At 29.4% G+C, this 21,293-nt stretch overlaps 1 protein-coding gene across 1 annotated transcript in view; it reads right to left on the bottom strand.

Annotated features, from left to right (window-relative positions):
- LOC118193794 (nose resistant to fluoxetine protein 6-like) overlaps positions 1–13,567 on the bottom strand; it is a 50,034-nt gene extending 36,467 nt beyond the window's left edge. Inside the window, exons 1-6 of the mRNA XM_035364940.2 lie at positions 12,512–13,567; positions 8,419–8,591; positions 8,250–8,340; positions 5,276–5,378; positions 581–807; positions 160–336 (exon numbers count right to left, since the gene is read on the bottom strand). Of these exons, the coding sequence (XP_035220831.1) occupies positions 160–336; positions 581–807; positions 5,276–5,378; positions 8,250–8,340; positions 8,419–8,591; positions 12,512–12,881 (1,141 nt within the window). The 5' untranslated portion in view covers positions 12,882–13,567. The remainder of the gene's footprint in view (positions 1–159; positions 337–580; positions 808–5,275; positions 5,379–8,249; positions 8,341–8,418; positions 8,592–12,511) is intronic.
- Between the last annotated feature and the right edge of the window lie 7,726 nt (positions 13,568–21,293).

The raw sequence follows: 21,293 nt of genomic DNA, 5'->3' as shown, positions 1-21,293 counted from the left end.
ATAAAAATAAATATTTCTGGTAGGATGACAAGCTGACTGGCTTATAAATTTAAATTTTGATCTTGAATTCATTTTTGTATCAAATCAAACAAATTATTAATAACAAAGGCAAATATTTTATTTAAAAAATTAATCTAATAATGGAGAAAAATAACTTACTTATAGAAGCAAAACAAAATGCATAGGTGTGACCAAGTATGACCCATGTCATGCTCAAAAATCTAATTCCATGTATACAAAGCAACTGCCCTTCAGTTCCACTAGTATTCAACAATTTAGAACCATTGCTAAATACACAAAAACACTTAAGAAATGGCTTGCATTTCTCAAGAATTCCTAAAACCAAAAATAATTTTTCAACCATATTAAAATAAGTTTCTAATTTACATTGTGACTAAAACATGCACAGTACACTAAAAATTTTAACTTATCACAAAATAGAAAAAGAAAAAAAAACTTAATTTAACTTAAATAAACTTAATTAAAAAAACTTTCTTAAATTTTATTTCAGAATTCAAGTTTTATTTATTTTTTAAATACAAATTACTTAGAACTGTAGAAAAATAGAAAAGATACTAACTGTGAAATATACTTTTCTCTTCATCATGGTATAAAATATATTGATCACTATGGGTATTGTTGCTTTCTATTGTATTTATACTAATGTTACTTTTTTCAGAAACTTCTTCTTGATCACCACCTTCATATGCACATTTCCTTGATAGCACATTTTTAGGGCAAAAATATTCATATGCTGTTATAGAACTCCCTAGTACTGCCAATAAGCTGAAGAATGATATCAAGCATCTGAAATTGAAGTAACACAAACTGAAGTACAGTAGTATTGTAAAATATAAAAATGAATTTAATTTATATGATAGGAAAAAAGTGCAGTAAATTACATAAACACTATAAAATTATGTATTCTGATGTAATATAATGAATAAATACAACAAATAATATTACAACATGTAATTTAAAAGAGAGTGGCATATTGAAGAATGACAAATTATACATGAATATCTAGATATATAATGTACATGTAAGATATATTAAGAAGCTCGAACACTGAAACCATTTATCAGTGTCTATAGCTAGAGAATAGACGGAGCAAAAGATGTAAATAGGAAACCTATTACTTTGATAAGAATTCTCACTCAGGATTTCATTCCACCTCAATGAGAAAAGCTAAGAATTTCAAACGGAAAAAGATTTTGATGAAAATCGTTATAATATGCTCTAGTAAGAGCATCTGCAAAGGTATTCTCCTGGGTAGGTATTTACCTTATAGCACATTTAACACCTTTTAAAAGAACTGTCTGAAGAAGTTGACACTTCTGTTGTCAAGGCATAGGCTGGTAATATTTCACTGGTCAAATGTCAGCACAGGCTGTTTCATTTGTCAGTGCCAGAACAGGTATTGTGGATATGGTATCCACAATTTCAGTTGTTTTGACAAGGTTTAGTGCATTTAAATATGGAATTCATCATTTTCAAACCTAGAACCTTTGCAGCTGTACACATATTTATAGTATACCTTTGCTCACAGCTGTTCATTGGAATAAGTTCTTGCAATGGGGATGATGATCATTGCTTTCAATACCATATTATTGAATGCAGAAAGATGATAGAAACACAACACGATTTTCACTTTTGTTTTATCAGATGAATATTATGGGATATCAACTGTTCTTGCTCATCTCAATTCATTATGAGATGTACATGTAATCATCATTCACGCAGAAAAGAGCATATATGAACATCTTGATTGACCATAGTGTACACTTTTGTGATGACAGTATTCTCTAGTCAAGAGGGCATCTTCAGTACCACAGTGCTGCATTTCACATTGTGAAGAAAGTTAAAGTATTGTTCTAGCAGCATGGCAAGGAAATATTTTTAGTTCTGTTACTCTCAAATTTGCAAGATGTATATTAAGTGAAGTATTCATGATCTGAATTAAAATATAGTTTCCATTAGCATCGATCAAATCACCTCATTTATAGAAACTGATACGTATTTGTTGTAACCCTGCTGCTAAAAATGACACTCACACATCACTGAATGTGTGTGTGTAATGACAGTATACATCAAAGGATCTTTCATGATAAAGGATTCTCCTGATAAAGGAACTTTGGGACCTTTATCATAAGAGTTCCTTTATTATTGAGTCTACATCATATTAGACAACTGGCTTTGATATTTTGGTTGTTCCATATATATTTACAATATTTTGGTAATGAAATGAAAGTTGTTCATTGCTATAAATGCTCATAGTGGGGAAGATGATCATCACTAAAAACTAAAAAAATGCTTTCAAAATTATGCAAGGAAATCAAGGCTTATGTTTAAAGTATTGTTTACACTATTTAAGCTCCTTTGCTTGATGCCTATGCAATTAAGTGCTAATGTGATTGGGCCACAGGTCCTCAGTTTTAATATCAAGGCCAATGATGATCTTTTTTTTAAAATAGGCAATATAAATTCTTTGAATTAAAGGTAATCATGAGAGGCATTCCCTAAAGAATAATGCAAAACCTGAAACTAACACTTTAAGAATATTATGGTGCATCATTTTTGCAATTTTCCCAGGCTATCTAAAAACCATAAAGTCATTTTATTTAGTGGCTGCATTCCAAAATAAGTGTCATGAGATATTAGCATAGACAAATTTTGATGCCCTGTCTCCATTTATGTTAGATTTCCCTATTCATATCAATCTGAAAAGTTCATAACAACACTTTAAAGTCTCGATTTTTGCATTGTAGCATACAAATGATGTGAAGGCTTCCTAAAATTTACAAAAAAGCCTTTGCTAGTTTTCTGGTGTTAAGTTATAAAAACAAACTGTGCACAGTGTACAAAAAAAATGTCATTTAATACCCTAGATAACAGCTTACAAAGATTTTACATGCATTAATGAGGAATGTTTTTTCCCATGAAATTTTAAATAAAATGAGTTCCAAAGAACATTTAGTAAAAAGCTGTCATTTATTCAGTACAGCCAAAGCTGAAATATGTTACATATTGAAGGTTTCATAATGTATATCAGTCTTACAGTCATTAATAAATATGTGGTAAAATACAAAATAAAGAAAAAATAAGCTTTTATGAAATATTTATATTGAATTGAAACTATTTAAACTATCTTTCATACATAAAGTCTCTATCAAAATGAAAGAAAGTTATAATTAACAGCACTAATATAAAACAATGTTGCTATCATCAAAATTCAAACTGAGGACCCTGGTCTGTAAATACTGATTCTTTATTTCAAGGTCACTGGGAAAGTAGGCAAAGCAAGTAGCTTAAATCATACAAATATTATTTACAAGTTTCATTTTCTCGCTTTTTTTTTAAAGCATTTTGTATACATACTTAATTTATAATTGTCTACAATTATAATTATGGACAGTTTCATTCAGTTGAAATCAAGATATCCACAAGATTGTGCACATCCTTTGAAAGATAAACCCTCGACAGCAAAGGAAGAAAAAATTAAATTATTTATCATAATACACTTACTCCTGAAATGGGAAAATAATAAATAGATATACCCATATGCAGACCGCTATACTTCTTTTTGAAAATATAAAAGGCTAAATATTAGTTAATGATAGCATGAGTTGTTTAATTTTTTTATAATTTATGTAATCAAATTATATCCACGTTTTCTTTCATTGCCCATTGCTTATCATAAAAAGTACACTCCCAATTTGTATCTTCATTTGAGCTATAAAAATTTTAACAAAATGTTCATAGTTAGAAAAACAAAATACCTAATTTCAGTTATTAAGTGCATTTTTAATTCTACAAAAACAGAAAAAAAAAATGGATTATGCAAAAGTAGAACACATTTAGAATTTAAAAAAATGAAAAAATCACAAAATTTATATAAAGTAATGAGTAAATATAACTACTCACTGTTAAGGAAATATTGTTTATCTGGTTGAAAACTCTTTTAGTTCCAGAGTTACTAACAGCGATAGTCTCCATTCTATCACTATTAATAACACTGATTATGCTTTAGTGTTACTAATAGCGATAGTCTCTATTATGCTTTCTTTATGCTATTAAGAATTTTGCCATGCAATCTTCCTGTTAAAACCATTTCAATCTAAGTCAAATACAATTTCACTTTAATTTAATTAATTAATAAATTCTAATCGTTCTTATTTCTTCAGTAAATAAAAGAAATTTTAGGTTTCTTCCTTTTTATTACTATTCAAATTATAACAAGAAAAATGTTAAGTACATTAAGGGGAAATTTTCCTGCAGTTACTGTTCTAAGTAAGAAATGCATCATACATGAATGAAGTTCTGTAATGCACAAATAAGGCAGATTCCAACTGATATGCATGTCATTTAAAGAAAAAAATGCTTTAGTACTTCATTGACAAATGCAATGAAAACGATATTGTCAGTGCATTTAAAGTGTATAAATTGCTGCCTTATAATTTGTTTTATATTAAAGATGGAAATTATCATAAAAAGTTCATGTAGCTGGATAAAATTTATTTTACTTATATAAAAAATTATAATTGATTACTATTTTTTTTTTTTTTTTTTTTTTTTTTGCTAATTGAATATATGTAAACCTAGATTACTAACTGAATTTTCAGATATTATGAATATATAGCTGTCTCACAAAATTATTTGTAAATCATCATTTTGTTGCTGCTAAGATATCAGATCTAATATTCTGTAGCAGATTATGCTACACATTGTAGATGATACAGAATTTATTGGTATCTTAATTAATGCTCTTCTTAAACAGCTTAATTTTAAAATGCACAAAATTTCAAAAATATGCAATTCCATTAAATGCAAATCAAATTAAATTCAAAATATGCAAATCCACTTTTAATTTTCTAAATAACAGATTAAAAAATATAGTGATTTCAGTTCATGATGCAAAGATGAAGTATTACAAGGGAAGTGCAAAACCCTTATATCCTAATAACTTGAAAGCCACAGCATATAATTAACATAGCTAATTAATACTAGTTAGTTGATATGAAAAAATAATATGTGAACTATCTATTTTGCTCTCAGTGTAAAATTATTTCTAGAATAATTTCTTAACTTATGTGTTAACAGTATGTATATAAAAATAATTGAAAATCAACTACTTGCATGGAAAAAAAAATCTTTTTTTCTCAAAATTAATTTCTAGCTTAAGATTTCTATGTATCTACTTCACAATAATTGTATAAAATTTTATATTAATAAAGACAAGAAATAATATTTCTGTAAAATACTTCTAACTACTTACATGACAGCTATTGCAGAAGAATTCAGTTTCTTTGAAGATGGATTGCATTTCAAATCAGTAATATTCAGTACTTTATCAAACTTGTTTAGTACTGGAATAACTTCTAAAAAAAATTGGCACAAAAAATAATAGGGAAATATTTTCATGTGTTTACCAGTAACTAACAATTTTACTTTAAAAATGAATTTACATATATATCCAAAATAAAATTTTTATTTTAATTTACAAACATCCTACACCTCATGATCTAAAAACAACAACATATTTGTAACAACGTATTTGATTTCTCTGAAGAGCATCATTACAAAAGTAATAAATGATACATTCCCACATAATACAATAATGAATATACTTACAACAAAAGTGACACCGAAATCATTTATTCAATAATATTTACACAATACTTTCAGTAACCATTAACAATAAAATGCTACTACAGCCCTCTGTTCAGAAATAAAGTAATTTAGCTATTTTATATCTACCCCAATAACACACGATGATTTATCATTCCTTCCAAGGTTTTGAAAATTTATAGTACAATAACTACGCAAAATGCATTAAAAGAATGCACATTAATAAATAAAGAATCTTCAAAAGTTTACACTTACAAGTCCTATAATGTAACTGTAGATTTCGCCAGTAGATGGCAGTCACAGAGCTAGACAGCAGTATAATGCAAGCATAACATTCATCGGTGAATACAAAAGCTTGTTGCATCTTAAAATTCATTACATTTGGGTCAGTTGTGACAGTACAATGCAGACATCACACAAAATGTCAAATAGAAGCATTTACAGACAAGATGATTTGTGCACGATAGAAGAAGGTTTTTATTTATTTATTTATTTATTTATTTATTTTTAAACAAATGGCGGGCACTTGCCTATAACGGCATTTGGCCACTACTAAGGCCAGAGGTGGTAGCCATTATTGTGGAGGCACCTAATAGGCACCCATCATTACCTCCTATGAAGGGACAGACAATTTTACATCCATGCCTTCTTCGGGATTTGAACCCGGGACCTTTGGTATTGCAGTCAGGCTCCCCTAACCATTACACTGACTGGGTGGCCCGATAGAAGAAGTTACGGTTACCTATGTAATGTAAAAATGAATAACCCAGCTAGGAACTTTATCTGAGATCAAAGTCTACTGCATCATCAGGGATGCTCATACTGAGCTCTTATAATGTTTGTAAAAATCTTGAAAGGGTTCTTCAAGATTTTTACGTCTGTAAAAATCTTGTAGACAGATCTTCTCCTGTCTTCTTTGGTCTGCTCGAAAGGTATATAGAACTTAGATTTCAAATATCAAGAGGGTGCTGTTTCCCAATCCTTTTTTTCTCCTGTTAAGTATTTTGCATCCTTCATGCTGAACTGCTACTTTATAAAATATTATAAGATAATGTACCAAATGAAAAACTGGGTTCAGAATATCTCAAAAGCAATCGTATTGCATAGTTCAAAATTTTGACCATGACTGATGAATTCAGGCTTTTTCAGATGATTATTCTGTTAAGCCCTTCCCTCTTTTAATTTTACTGGAAGCTCTGTTTTGAGTCATGACTGCAAACTTTCCACAAGTAGTTATTTCAAACAACAGTACAAAGTCTGTAATCCAGACGTCCATTATCCGGAATGATCTATGCTCTGGACCTCAAAGCCACAAACTTTTTTTTTGTTTGTTTGTTTTTGTATGCATGCATGTTTAATGTTTACGCATGCACGTTTAGCACCAAAAACAAAGCAACTTAAACAACTTACATTGAAAGAAATGTTTAATAAAGTAAACAAATAAATATTAAGCTTTTTTTTTTTTTGTAAATTTTGATACCCTTTAAATCATAATTGCTCTTTATTTCATAAACTAGGTTTTCTATTTTTAATTGTATAATTTCTGCATTGCCATCTTACCAAATTTAAACTGATGATCTATAATCCGGAAAAACACTTAATCTGGAATCAGCGAAGTCCCAAAGAGTCCGGATTATGGACTTTGTACTGTATTATTGTTTTGTTTGCCATATCTTTTTGTTTTTGTTTTAAATAGCTTATCAAAAATCAGTTGAATCAATGAAAGAAAATAGTTGCTATGAGTGTGTTGTGACATAACACTATTTATGCAGATGCTAAATCACGCTGCTTGGCTATAATTTCATGGTTGATAAGATAATGTGCAAATACTGATTTCATCAGCTACACATTCTTGTTATATCCTTTTTATTCAATCGAAACATTTTTGAATGAAAAATATGAATATCAATTGAATTAGGATCACAATGACATTAATAAGGTAGAATTCCTGAAAAGAAAATTTTTCAGATTTATTTTTGCTATTACTATGAATGACAAAGTAGGAAATTAAAAGGATGGTTACTTTGAAGTTTTGCCATTTATTCTAAAATACATTGCATGGAACAAAGTTCCAAATACTGTAGCAAGCTTTCCTTACTATTCCTGCAAGTGCTGCAAATTGCGAGAAAAGTTTTCTAAATAAACATCATTTAAGGAGTATTTAAGTACTATGCATGTTTATTTTGCATTTAAGAAGCCTTTCCATACTGTCTACATTACACCAGCTGGATTTCCTTCCCTTGGAATTAAAATTTTCAAAAATAGAGTTCAAATTTATTTCTCGATATGTCATTTTGATATTTTTGGTTATTTGTTTGCATATAAAGAGGGGCAAAAAATTCAGGGACCATCCTAGGCAGCAAAATAAAGGACAGGACTCCCTTGGGAGAAAGCAAAAATTTAGTCAGCTTAATTTTCTTAAGGAAAAAAATATAGTATATCTCATGAAAGTAAATCACGATGATTAATTGTTTAGTTCAGTGTAGTTATATGGAAGACACTCATCTTTGTTCGCTTAGTGTAGAAAAGTATATGACAAATAATTGTACTAACTAAAGGATTAATTTCAAATTTATTTATATATATATATAGTAATAAATATGTACTTAAGACACACTTACTGATAACTTCTAAAATTTCTTTGAAATCATCTTTTAAAATTGATGAGCTACATGTATCTGGAATGCATACCCCTGAAGTGACTGCTAAACTCTAGAATACATAAAATATTATAAGAAACATGTATCTTTGCCATTTGAATATCTCAATTGAATAATTTAGAAGTCTTACAAAGTTTGATAGCTGAGCTGACCACTGAAGGGTACAATATTTTCCATGGAAATTTCCAGCACTCGTATTCACTTGAGGAGGAGCATATACATTTATGCATTCATTATAGTCACCATACCATCTTAAATTACCTTGTAAAATTCCACTTTCTGGTTTTCCACTGGAGTCAATCACTTAAAAATGATAAAAAATATATAGGATTCACATTAAGTTCATTCAAACTTCAAGTTTGGTATAATTATAAAACAGCAATAAATAAATTACAACCATGTTATAAATTTAATAACAATTTAATATTTTGCAAAATATTTTTATTAACTTGTATTACTATGATACAGAATTAAGCATTTCTGATTGAATGTTTAAAACAAGTTCTGCATAATCCGTCATCCAGGATAAAAAATCAACAGAAGTCCAATTATTATAAAATCTATTAGAGGTAGTTTTTTTTTTTAATTATTATTTTCATATACAGTAAGTACCTTTAAATATGCATACAAAAATTTTTACTTTAGCAAATATAATTTGAATAATTATAACTAATTAATTAGTATCCTTTTTAGCACAAATGCAACAAGTATTTTTCTAAAATGTTAACATAGGACTAAATTAATTAAAGGTTAATTTGAGGTGTTTTTTTATCTTTTAACTGCAGAAAATAATATATAAACTAAATTTTAAGTTCAAGTACAAATTTATTTCATTTCTAAAAAATTTATTCTTATATGCTACAAAACAATAAATATTCAAGAGTGCTTTACAACATTTATCAGAAATATTACTGTATCATAAGTGTGAATGGTTTAACATTCATCAAATCAGTTGATAAATAAAAAGTATACTTTAGTGTTCATGTTTTTTCATTCTATGTTGATAAGTGAACAGAATTTTCTGGATCCTTCACAAAATTTTAAAAAACTTCATTGACGTGTACCAGGTGACACAAAAGTCTGTTAACATTTGAAAATTCAACAACTCATGGAATAATGTAGGTAGAGAGGTAAAAATTGACACATATACTTGAAATGGCATGGAGTTTATTGAAAGAAAAAAAAATGCAAAAAAAGGCCAACATATGGCACTGGGCAGCAAAATGTCAGTGATGCTGCATGAGAATAATCATGTATGAAATGAGCTATAGTGAGAGAGGGAATAAGTCCCTTCATGACTTTGTCACTTTTCTACCCTCTCCTCTGGGTGCTGGTCATGGTGTGATGTGGACTTATCACGTCAACTGTCAGTGTGACAGGTGCGAGGTACGCTGATATGTTATATTAGCTGATGTTAACTCATACCTGTTGGAAGGTATAAATTTTATGCAGGATGGCACTCCATCATATATTGCGTGTGAAAATCCGGAATCCATCCAGAATTCACACGTTTGGGCTCCATCCCAAGCATTTGAAAGATCTCTTGCATACATCATTTGGTGAGGATTGTGTGCTGAGCTGCCACTTCCGTCATGCTTAGCCTTTCAGGTCCCCAGCTCTCAACCCGTGTGACTATTGGTTGTGAGGTTACCTGAAATCGCAAGTATACCGCAAACGTCCAACCTCATTAGGGATGCTGAAAGGCAACATCCGCTGGCAATTTCTCACTATACCTACAGATATGCTGTACAGTGCTTTTCACAACATTGTCTTTCGACTACAAATTTTGTTGATGAATGGCAGCGGACATGTTGAACATTCATTAAAATAACATAGTCTATGATAAAAATGCTTTGTTATGCTAATTACTGCTTTTGTTATTATATGAAGTGCCATCTGTTGGCCATTTTAAGCACTTTCTTTTTTTTTTATTGAATTTTCAAATGTTAATGGACTTTTGAGTCACCAGATATATTTGTGGTCATCCCAAAATAAGATGAATTTTTATTGTGGTACATAGTAACTTCTATTGTATGAAGAAATTTTAGTATAGTTTTGGTATTTCACAGTGAAATAGTGTTTCATCTGAACTGCTAGACATTAAATTTTTGGTGGTGGGTCATCTGCATAAATACAAAATTTTTGTCACCTTCTTCAATAACCTCTTTCATTTTCTGGTAGTATATATCAGCAAAACCATTCCAGCTCAGTTTAGCAATTTTTTACAGAAGAAAAGTATGATGACTAATAATTAAAAAAAAGTTGTTTATTACATGCCAAAAAATTCTGCATTTTTATTAGGCATTTAATGAGAAAAAGCAATTAATAAACCTAATTACAAGCAGATTCTTGTTTCTTTTTTCATTGTAGAAATTTCCTGATGACATCTTTAGAATATATTCAAAGAAATTGTGCTTTTTAATGGTTTTACGGCAAAGTAGTGTATTTCTGCAGAAATTTTAACACAACATCTTCCACTGTACGCAAATCCTACAACCACATACTTTAAAATTGAATTAAAAGCAAATATCATGATTTGTTTATAAAATCATTGGAACTTATAATACAGTCAAAGAATGTATATGAACATGATGAGATTGCTTGCTGAAACTGATGAACTGTTGTTTGAAACATTAGCATGTTGCCAGAGTTTGGCACAATTGAAAATTTGAAGAGATATATGAAATTATCCATTTTCTTTGCTTCATATTTTTCTTTTATCCAACAGTAGAATACTTTTTCAAGTTACTACTACTACTACTTACTTGCTCTAAGCATTTGCTTACTATATCTTTAAAAGGAAGATGATACCAAGATTCTTGTACAAAAATGTCCCACATAAATATTGTAAAGTGGCAATGACCATGAATTATCCCATAAAAATTAAACACTAATTTGTATTGCTGTACATTGCTTTAATGCAGTAGAAAAAAGGAAAAAGGTACACTTCTGTTATTGTGACCGGATTCAGAAATGTCTGTATATATGGGTATACGGATATATGTGTTCATACATGCATGTATATATGTATGTCCTATACATGTGTGCATATACACACATACATATATATACATGTGCATGCATACATGCATTTTTTATTCCAGTCCTGATAACAGAAGAGTACCGAAAAAAATCTTATATTCACTAGTAATAACTTAGAAATATTTTTAGTTTATAAACTTATAAACTAAAAATATTTTTAAATAAGTAAATAAATAAATGAAGTAAATAAAACTCTATAAATGATAAATATGTAAAACAAAAAGTGTTGGTATTTTGCAGAAATTTAACCAGTTAAAAATAAATCATAATATATTTCACCTTAAGAAAAACTGAATCACACAAGCTAAAATAAGGAGTTGGAAATATCTCCAAAACTTTTGGGACCATACTCTGAAATCTATGTATGTATGCTTGTGGGTATGGATGTATACACTCATGTATGTATATGTATGTATAAATACATATATGCACATGTAATATAAATGCATTTCCTAATTCAGTCCTGATAACTAAGTACCTAAATTTCTTATAATTTAATTTTTTATTACTATTACTAATATTAAAAAAATAAAAGGATACTACTCAAGAGACTGTTAATTATTCTTGCTGGGAATACAATACATATTTTCTTTCTAAAACCGATATGAATTATGTAACAAAACTGTTGTATAAAATATGTCCTAATTTTAAATAATAAGAGAAATATTTCACACACACTGCTTAAGAAGGAGAAAATACAAAATATTTACACATTCCATATTTTATTTATAAACATGTAATTCACAATAAATTCTTCAAACAATTTTAGGATTTTAATGAAACATGACATAACTGACATATTTATATACTGCTAATAAATCCTACAAAAATTTCAAATAAATAAATAAGAATCAAGCAGTTATTATAATACTGCTTTTCCGTAAGATTCATTTCCTTTTATGTTCAGAATTTACACATTTGTAAAAATTTTATTGAAAATATTACAGTATAATGAAGGAATAAAATTATAAATTAAAAAAAATAAGTTATTCTCCTAATAAAAAGCATTAAAGACTCAATTCCTCCCTATATATTGATATTACATTTCTTCTTATTTTAATTATTTTCTTGTCTTTCTTATAAATGTTTTACTATGAAGCTAAAAGGTGTATTTTAAATTATGGTACATTTTAACATCAAAACATTAAACTTCAAAGAGTTTAGAAAACGAAATTACTTACTTTGCGAAGCCCATGAATTCTGCAGATTACCAACATTCTGTAGAGTGTACATTAAGTCTTGATGACATTTACTTGAACTATTTTTAAAGAAAGAATAGTTCTGCAGTTGGAAATATATTGCATCATCATAAGGAAGACTCGATTCCCCTATATCAAAAGAATTAAAGGTATGGCCAACTTCTGACTTCAGTTTTACAGATTTTTCTACTCTCTCCGATATGTCCCCAAAAGTTCTTAAAAGATCATAATTCGAAAAACTGTCCTTTTCTATTTTATTTATTAAAAAATCATTACCTTGATATTCACTTTCTGAAAATGCTGAAGATACTTTCAAAATAAATACAAATATTAACAGTAAGCATATCTTCATTTTGGATCAAAGTTTCAAAACTACCGGCCTCTTGCCGTTTTTTCAAATACAGTGTTATTATATGTTGACTATATGAACTGATCTAATGAAAAGGAAGAAAGAACAAGCAACGCTACTTAATAAAAACCCTTCAAAGCTATTGCAAAATTTTACCAAACTGATATCTCATCAATGAGTGTGCAGTTTATAAAACAAGAAAGAATAGGTAACCTTATCATAAATTTATCAAGTCTGCATCACATGCCAAACAACTGTTTTCCTCCCCATGAAATGAAAAACTTTTCCTAATCAAACAGTGCAATAGCAGATAAAATTCTGATGTTTGCACAAAGTTGCAATAAAAGACCTCAGAACACATTACATAATTTAAGGAATTTTAACTGATACATAAGTAAGGTAAAATCTAAAATTCCGTAACTTAAAAAGAACTGTATCCAAAATTTTTAAATTAAACAAAAAACAACAACAACGAAAAAAAAAAAAAGACGAATTATCTCATAAATGATAAAGCAGTAGATTAGCCTAACAATATTCTTTGAAATTTAATTGAAGATTTTCCATCGTAATGAAAAATCATTCATTAAACATTAGCCTCAAGAAAAATAGTAAAGAATCAATAACTAAAAACAATAATAGCTAAACAAATTTTTTCTTATTAAGAAAACCCAAGTTACCGCCTCTTTGCTACTATCGTGAGATCTCGTTTAGCAGACGAATTTCTCACATAAAAAACATAAACATTATTCAAGTATTCAAGTAGAAGTGTTAGTTGATAATGTATCCCACAAATAAAATGCAGTTGATAGGAAAAACAAAAAATAGAAATGGCTCGATTTCGATAAACTTATCAGGAAAACATCAATATTACCTTTCATTCCTACACTAAACACTCGCAGCTGTAATAAATGAGATAGAAATGTCTTCCCTGATATCCGAATTTTTTTTGGGGGGGGGGCGGGGAAGAGATCATGCTTGTGAAAGAGTATTCAGCGTATGGTATAAAAGTTAATTTATGTTCTCAGATGCACTGGTCACTTTCATAGATGGAGATTCATCGTCTATGGAGGTAGTGACTGTTACTGATCTTGGTCTTTCACTCACATGAGGGCCCATTGTAAACAATTAAATTTGGCATGCTGATATTTTGTCGTATTTGTGTAGTTGTGATGACATATAGAGTTGGGAAATATACATAGTGTTAGATGCTTGAAAATTTTTATCCATCTTTCAATGCCCTTGATAGTGTATTTGCTACTTTTATGTTCCAAATATCAAAATTTTTTTAATAAAATGCATTTTTTTATCATTCATATAATATTGCAATATGCTTTTTCTTAAAATTTTTTAGGAGAGAACCACAATAGTAGCTCATTTTAAGTCACTTAGGGTTTATGTAATTGAAGAATAATCCCTTTGGATTTATATATCTTAAGTGAAAAATGAAATTACCTCCAAATCCTATAATCCTTGTTAAAATTAATAAGTATATATATAATAACCTTTTCATCATTTGTAACCATATATTTGCGTAAAATTTAATACTAAAACATTTGCCAATTCGGCGGAAGTGCCTTGTGCAGTCAAGGTGAAGTGACAATATGAACGTGCCACATTGTCATGACAGCTTATTAAGAATTTGAAAATAGGGAGATTCACGGAGGTGAAAACCTTTTGTATATTCCGTCTTAGGATGTCCTGTCACGAATGGCATTTGTGAATTTAGATTAATTAGTTGTTTTAACTCTTTAAAAAAATAAACCAGTGTTGGTATGCAGAGAAAGGCTATCAAAATTACGATCTGATGGAAATGAAGTTAATGTTTAAATGTAAAATGGATAATTGCTATATTATCACAGAACTAAAAATTGCTACGAGAGGTATTGAATACTCTGATGAAATATATTGAATGGAATATATATATTTGATAATGAGTGTATCCAAAAACGTATTTTAAGTAAACAGTTCACAACTTGATTGCTAAATGTAAATACAAAATAATACACGATGAGATATTTGTAAAATATTCAGCACATAGGTCAGGTTAAGATTTTTTAAATAGAGTAAGGCATACAAGGGTTCTCTTCCTAAGGGAAGAGATACCTTCGGGGAAGACTTTCGAAGAAAAACTCACTTTCTGTGTGCGTATTAAAAATAATGCACGTAATTTTCATTCATTTATACGTTTTCTTATGTAAAAATTCCTTTTCCCCCTTCCCCCATGGCGGGCACTCGCCTGTAACGGCATTAGCCACTACTAAGGCCAGAAGTGGAGGCTCCTAATGGGCCGCCACCGATACTTTCTATGAAGGGATAAACAATTTTACATCCATACCTTCTCCGGGATTCAAACCCGAGTCCTTTGGCATCGCAGTCAGGCTCCCTTAACCACTCTACCGTCTGAGCGGCATGTAAAAATTCCGATACATGCTAAATTACGGTAAATTCCTTTAATCGAAAAAATAGTGAATTCACAAAATTAAAGATTTGCATATACCGAAAAGGAAAAATATTAAATATATATGAGCATTTATGACATATCCTTAAAAAAAGCATGCATTCGCCTTTAACTAAATACGTAAATATTTATTCAACTGTTTATAAATGTATTTGGAAGTAAAGGATTTATTCATTGATAAACTGTGCTCACCAGCGGCCGAGCGGTAAAGACGCTGAACACTGGTAGTTCGGTCCGAGGTTCGAATCCCGATAGCTGGCTGGCTGCATGGGCGTTTTCGTGGTTTTCCCCATGCGTATACGAGCCAGTTTTCCTTAGAAAGTCCTCCACGAAGGCATCCCTCCCTTTAGACAGATAGCCCTCGTGTGCTTGCCATGATTAAATAATCCAATCCATTGATAAACTCCTGTGAATGTTACTCTGACGAAATCTAGTTATTAAATACATCTAAATTTATAATGAAAAATTATCTAAATATATAATGACCATAGCATTTAATTGTAAATTCCGTTGAAAAATATATTTATAAAATTATTTAAGCAAAAATTATTCATACTGAGAAACAATTTATTAAAAGGTGCTGTAAATCACAGTTTATGAGATGTGTATGTAAGGAAGTAGTAAAGTAGAATAAGTATATATATAATAACCTTTTCATCATTTGTAACCATATATTTGCGTAAAATTTAATACTAAAACATTTGCCAATTCGGCGGAAGTGCCTTGTGCAGTCAAGGTGAAGTGACAATATGAACGTGCCACATTGTCATGACAGCTTATTAAGAATTTGAAAATAGGGAGATTCACGGAGGTGAAAACCTTTTGTATATTGTAGTGTATTACTATTAGTGTTACTATAAGTGTATTACTATAAGTGTATACTATTAGTATTACTATAAGTGTATTACTGAAATCAGGGAGTTAATTAAAGTTAAAATTTTGATATGTATTTAAGGAATTATTTCCTTACATTTTCTAATAATTGAGTTCAAGTTTTAAAATAGTATTAATAACCCTCTTTTTATCCCTTACAGAAATACTCATAAAAATTTGAGAATATTGAAATCAGAAATCAGCAGCAATATTTAACGCATTTAACTATTAAAATAAAAGGTGATCTAATTTGAAACGAACCAAACAGAGCATTAATTACGGAGTCACTATGAATTTTGATTTAAAAGATGCCCCAGAAGCTGAAAATCATCTCATATTTGAGAAAGTATTTCAGGAAGAAGCTCTATAACAGAAAAGAAAAGAAATAACGCATGATTTTAAGAGCAATATTACGACAAACTTTGATTTTAATTTTTGTAATCGTTAACGGAGTGAAATCGAAATTCCTTAAAATTTTCTTCGAATGTAATTACCAAAAACTTGTGAAAACATTTTACTCAAATTAAAGCTGTTCTCAGCATGGAAAAAGTATAACATTTGATTACTCTCAGAAAGATATATTGCTTAAAAATGCATTTTTTCCACATTCTTAGAGTTCTGAAATATTGTAGAAAAGAAAATATATAATTTATACTCATATTATAACGGCATAATTACAAAATGTTTACCTCCAAAAAGTCAAAACATATTGATTCCCTTAGGGGCAAGTCACTGAATATTTTTGGTAAAGAAGAGGATTGTGTCACTACTTCAAATAAGCGCCTGAGGAAAACCAGTTCGGGGCCTCTTCTCTCTTTCCTACCTCTATTCCCTACACATCTGTGTTTAGAATGGTTGTATAACTAGACAGAAATAATTAAAAGGTGAAGAAAATATAAATTTGTTTAAATTTCTAAAATACATATAATTTCTAACTGTCCGTTATAGTTTTTAGCTAGGATTAAAATTTTATTAAACTCATTAGTACACTTTCAATAGCCAGGTACAAAGAACTTAATTTCGAAAATTAGGAGTACGATAGCCTTATTAAAACCATCAGAAAAAAAAAAATTAAAAAATAAAGAAAGAAAATAATCAATAATTAAAGAAATAAAATAATTAATAATTAAAATTAAATAAGATTTAAAGAGACAAATAAATTTAATAAATTACTAAACTATTGATGAATAGTTAACCAATAAATAAAATACTGGCTCTCGTGTCATTCAGGACTCTAGCTGGAAGCTCGGGTTGAATTTAAGCTGATATACATCATAATGTACTGTTTTAAAAGATAATGAAAACAAAGATAATTCTCTTTCAAGTACACCAAATAAAGTAGGTAAGTCAAATAAAGCGTTACTAATGATAATACAGGGAAGGCTATGTAAAGTCTGAGTGAGTTAGGGACAGGAGTACAACCGGACATCATCGCTCTCCAGTTAATGAGATACGATGACCTCAGCGATCACGTGACTTATGCATAGCTAATGTAAACAAACAAGGTAGATGAACTCTGAGATCACGTGACTTTTCGTAATATAAACAAACAAAGTCATTCTTCCTCTTTTCTTCTTTCGGAATGGTTCGTCAGCTGCCGAGCGGTAAAGTCGGAGAACGCTGGTAGTTCGGTCCGGAGCTCGAATCCCGGAGAAAGGGCCGGCTGCATGGGCGTTTTCGTGGTTTTCCCCATGTGTAAAGTGTTACGAGCCAGTTTAGCCTAGAAAGCTTCCACGAAGGCTTCCCTTCTCTTAAGCAGATAGCTGTCGTGTGTTATGCCGTAAACAAATGAACCAATCTTTCATTATTGGTATAGTGCTGTGTCCATCTTTATCTTTATAAAAATATTACGTATATACATATGATGGCTGAAATACTTATTTGGCAGTTGACACTCGTAAACATATGGCTGTTGTACAATGAAGGCTATACACATAATAGTTGTACTATGTTGTATAGTATAAATAAGCATACTGATTATAATGTAATAAATATTTAGTAAAATAGTTATCATTGGTCTTCAATTTTGACACAATACAATTGGCATGATGTAATTGTGATACAATATATTTGGTAATTACCATTTGGATCAATATTATAGAAACAGTATGAAAAAGAATAGTTTTTTAAGATTTAGTTATTGTCAAAATAAAATTTTCGAAATCCAAAACATTTTCGGTTGAAGTTATGGTTTAATTACATAAATGAAGTGCTGAGGGCTCTGACGCGTTCAAGCTGGAATTACGATTTATTCCGAAATTAAGAAGTACTGGAGCCCGCCTTAGAGTAATTTAAATTCTACACCTAATTGAAGTCAGTTCTTTACTCAAAAAATAACTTCATAAATAAGAGAGAAGACAGTTGAGATGAGTAGTATAAAAATGGGGGTTCTGCGCCAGGAGGAGTGAGGAGCTGAGGGCGTGGCAGGTGTATCGTGCAACGTCATCAATGACATTACACCAGGGGCGTCGCCAATGGCGTCACGAGTTGAGATGAGTTGTTTTAAGCTGCTGGTTGAGTTGTAGACCTCCTGCTTTTCATTTAAAGTTAGTTTTTCAAAATTGGCAACGGGAATATTTTCTGCATCTTAATTTTGATGATATAACGATGCTGCCCTCTATTGATGAAAAAGTAAATTATATATTTTAGAAATATATTTTTAAGTCTGGTGTTAAAATTATTCAAAGCGCGACTTTGAAAACAATGTAAGAGAAACAAATATGAAAAAGACTTTCCTTTAATGATAGTTCATCACGTCATGAAAATGAAACTAGAAGCTAATTTTATTTATTACTTAAATTTATTCTGATACTTTTATCCTTTCTAGTTTTCCATGACACTTATTTCTTAGGTTTTCTGTTCATAATGACATTTGTTTACTGTCATAATAACATTTGTTTACTGCCATATTTTTTTAATACTTAACGTTTCTAATTTGTAATATTTTATTTAATTTCCACATATTATTTTTTATTCATACCTTTCATAAATTTCAGCATACCCTGATTTTTTATCAGAATTTATTTTTATCAGTTATATTTTAGAAACGTAATTGTTCCCGCTGTTTATTTGTTACATTACTTAGTTTTAGATGCAATTTCGCACTTTTATTAACGTTATAGTGTTCAATATATTCCGAAATTTAACTTCATTTACTTTTTTTTAACCGTTCTAGTATACACACTTTGACTTGGTTGTTTTCAATTCTGTTTAAAATGAAACTATATTTTTCGTGATCTCAGTTCTTTCACTAAATTTTCTACAAAATTTCTAATTTCTTTCACATGTTTAACAATATCTTCCTTACATTACCGAATATTTAAAAAAAAAAAATTTAAGTCTATAACTGTTAATTGCTTTTCTTACGTTCATGATGTCTCTTCTTAGTTTATATTTCACAATTCTAGTTTAACTTAATTATTATAATGTTTTTATTTCTATCTCATCATTTGTAATTCTAACATTTTATTCCATTTTAGTCTTTTTAACAATATGGATTGTTTTCATTTACTCCATATTCAGACATTTCCTTACAATTTTTAAAATACTTGTTATGTTTCTCCGATCATAATTGATCAGATTTAGTTTTACATAAAAATTTCCATTCACAACTTTACAGTTTAATACCATTTATATCTAAATACATTTCTTTCTCATATAGTTTTAAGGTCTTCAAAAGTTTCTAACATCATGTTTAGTTTTAAATCCCTATTACCTATAAGTATATTCATAATTTTTGCTTCTAATTTTACAACCACATTCAGTGTTTCATGCATACATAACAAAATATTTCTTACATCTTATGATATTTAGTCTACGTCATATTTCAATACTTCAAATGAAGTTACACTGCTCACACTATTATTTTTTCATGTTTCAGAGACACTGACTATACTGATTTTATCTTTTCCCTTCATTATTTGCATCTGTGTCCATACTCACGGAAAAGTAGCAATTTTTACATCATGTACATAAAGAAATTCTTAAAGCCAACTTTTTCAGCATCGTACTCAAATTACTATTTTTTCAAATGTGAATTACCAGTATTCTTTGGTTTTACTCTATTGCATTTTTTAAATTTTAACATCTTACTTTTAATTCTAACACACATCTTTTGAACAGCATTTTCTTTTAATGACAGCGTATAACCTTACCTTGTTTGTTCAAATTCCTTCTTTAATATCTTTCAGTACGTTCTTTAATTCACTATGCAACCCCAATGTCTTTCACTGACATTCTATTTGATAATACTATTTGATACACAAGTTTCAATTGAGAAAAAGCGAATTATTTCTCCTTTCAAAATAGAAATACTGTATTTTTCACAAACATTACCTTCGTCCATTCAAGACATCGCTTAATCTGTAACAGATGTAGCGATAGGAAAGGAAACTCTTATCATATGCTCTTTGGGCATTTCAGGTTTTTAGAACTTCTTTGGCAAGAATAACAATACCATCAGAAAATACACTTGACATTTTTACTCAGTTTAAAGGTGACATACTGTTATGAGAAGGGTTTTAGTTAAATTTATAAAACAAATAAACACATTGTGTGCTGAATTAGCATAAACATTTAGATCCAGAATATTTCTTTTTAACCCGATGTAAGACCTGAATTTCATTCATTATACGGATTGCCTCTTGATTTATTTCACCAAACACTAATGGAAAATTTTTATTTTACAAGTTCAGCTTTTAACGAAATAGAAATAAAAACTACGATACACCTGCTGTTTTTAAGAAAATTAACTTTGATCTATTTCTAGAAATGTAAATGCTTCTAGAGTTTTCTTTCCATAACATCGGTTTTCAGTACTTTACTAATTTCAATAAATTTTTTATTAGTTAATATATTTTCTTATGAACGAAAGATTGCTGAAAACATGACGCAGTATAACTCTTACGAATACATTTTATTATGAACGAAAGACTACCAAAAACGTTTCGTTTATTATGAACTATTTCGTTTATTATTATTTCTTTCCATAACGTCGGTTTTCATTAATTTAATAATTTCAATAATTTTTTATTAGCTAATGTATTTTATTATGAACGAAAGATTGTTGAAAACATGACACAATA

The sequence above is a fragment of the Stegodyphus dumicola genome, chromosome 12, assembly GCF_044657685.1.
Source record: "Stegodyphus dumicola isolate Sdum_Otavi_A_Nest chromosome 12, ASM4465768v1".
In the NCBI taxonomy this organism is placed as follows: domain Eukaryota; kingdom Metazoa; phylum Arthropoda; class Arachnida; order Araneae; family Eresidae; genus Stegodyphus; species Stegodyphus dumicola.
Note: the sequence above shows the minus strand (reverse complement) of the source record. Positions and strands in the feature narration are given on the sequence as shown.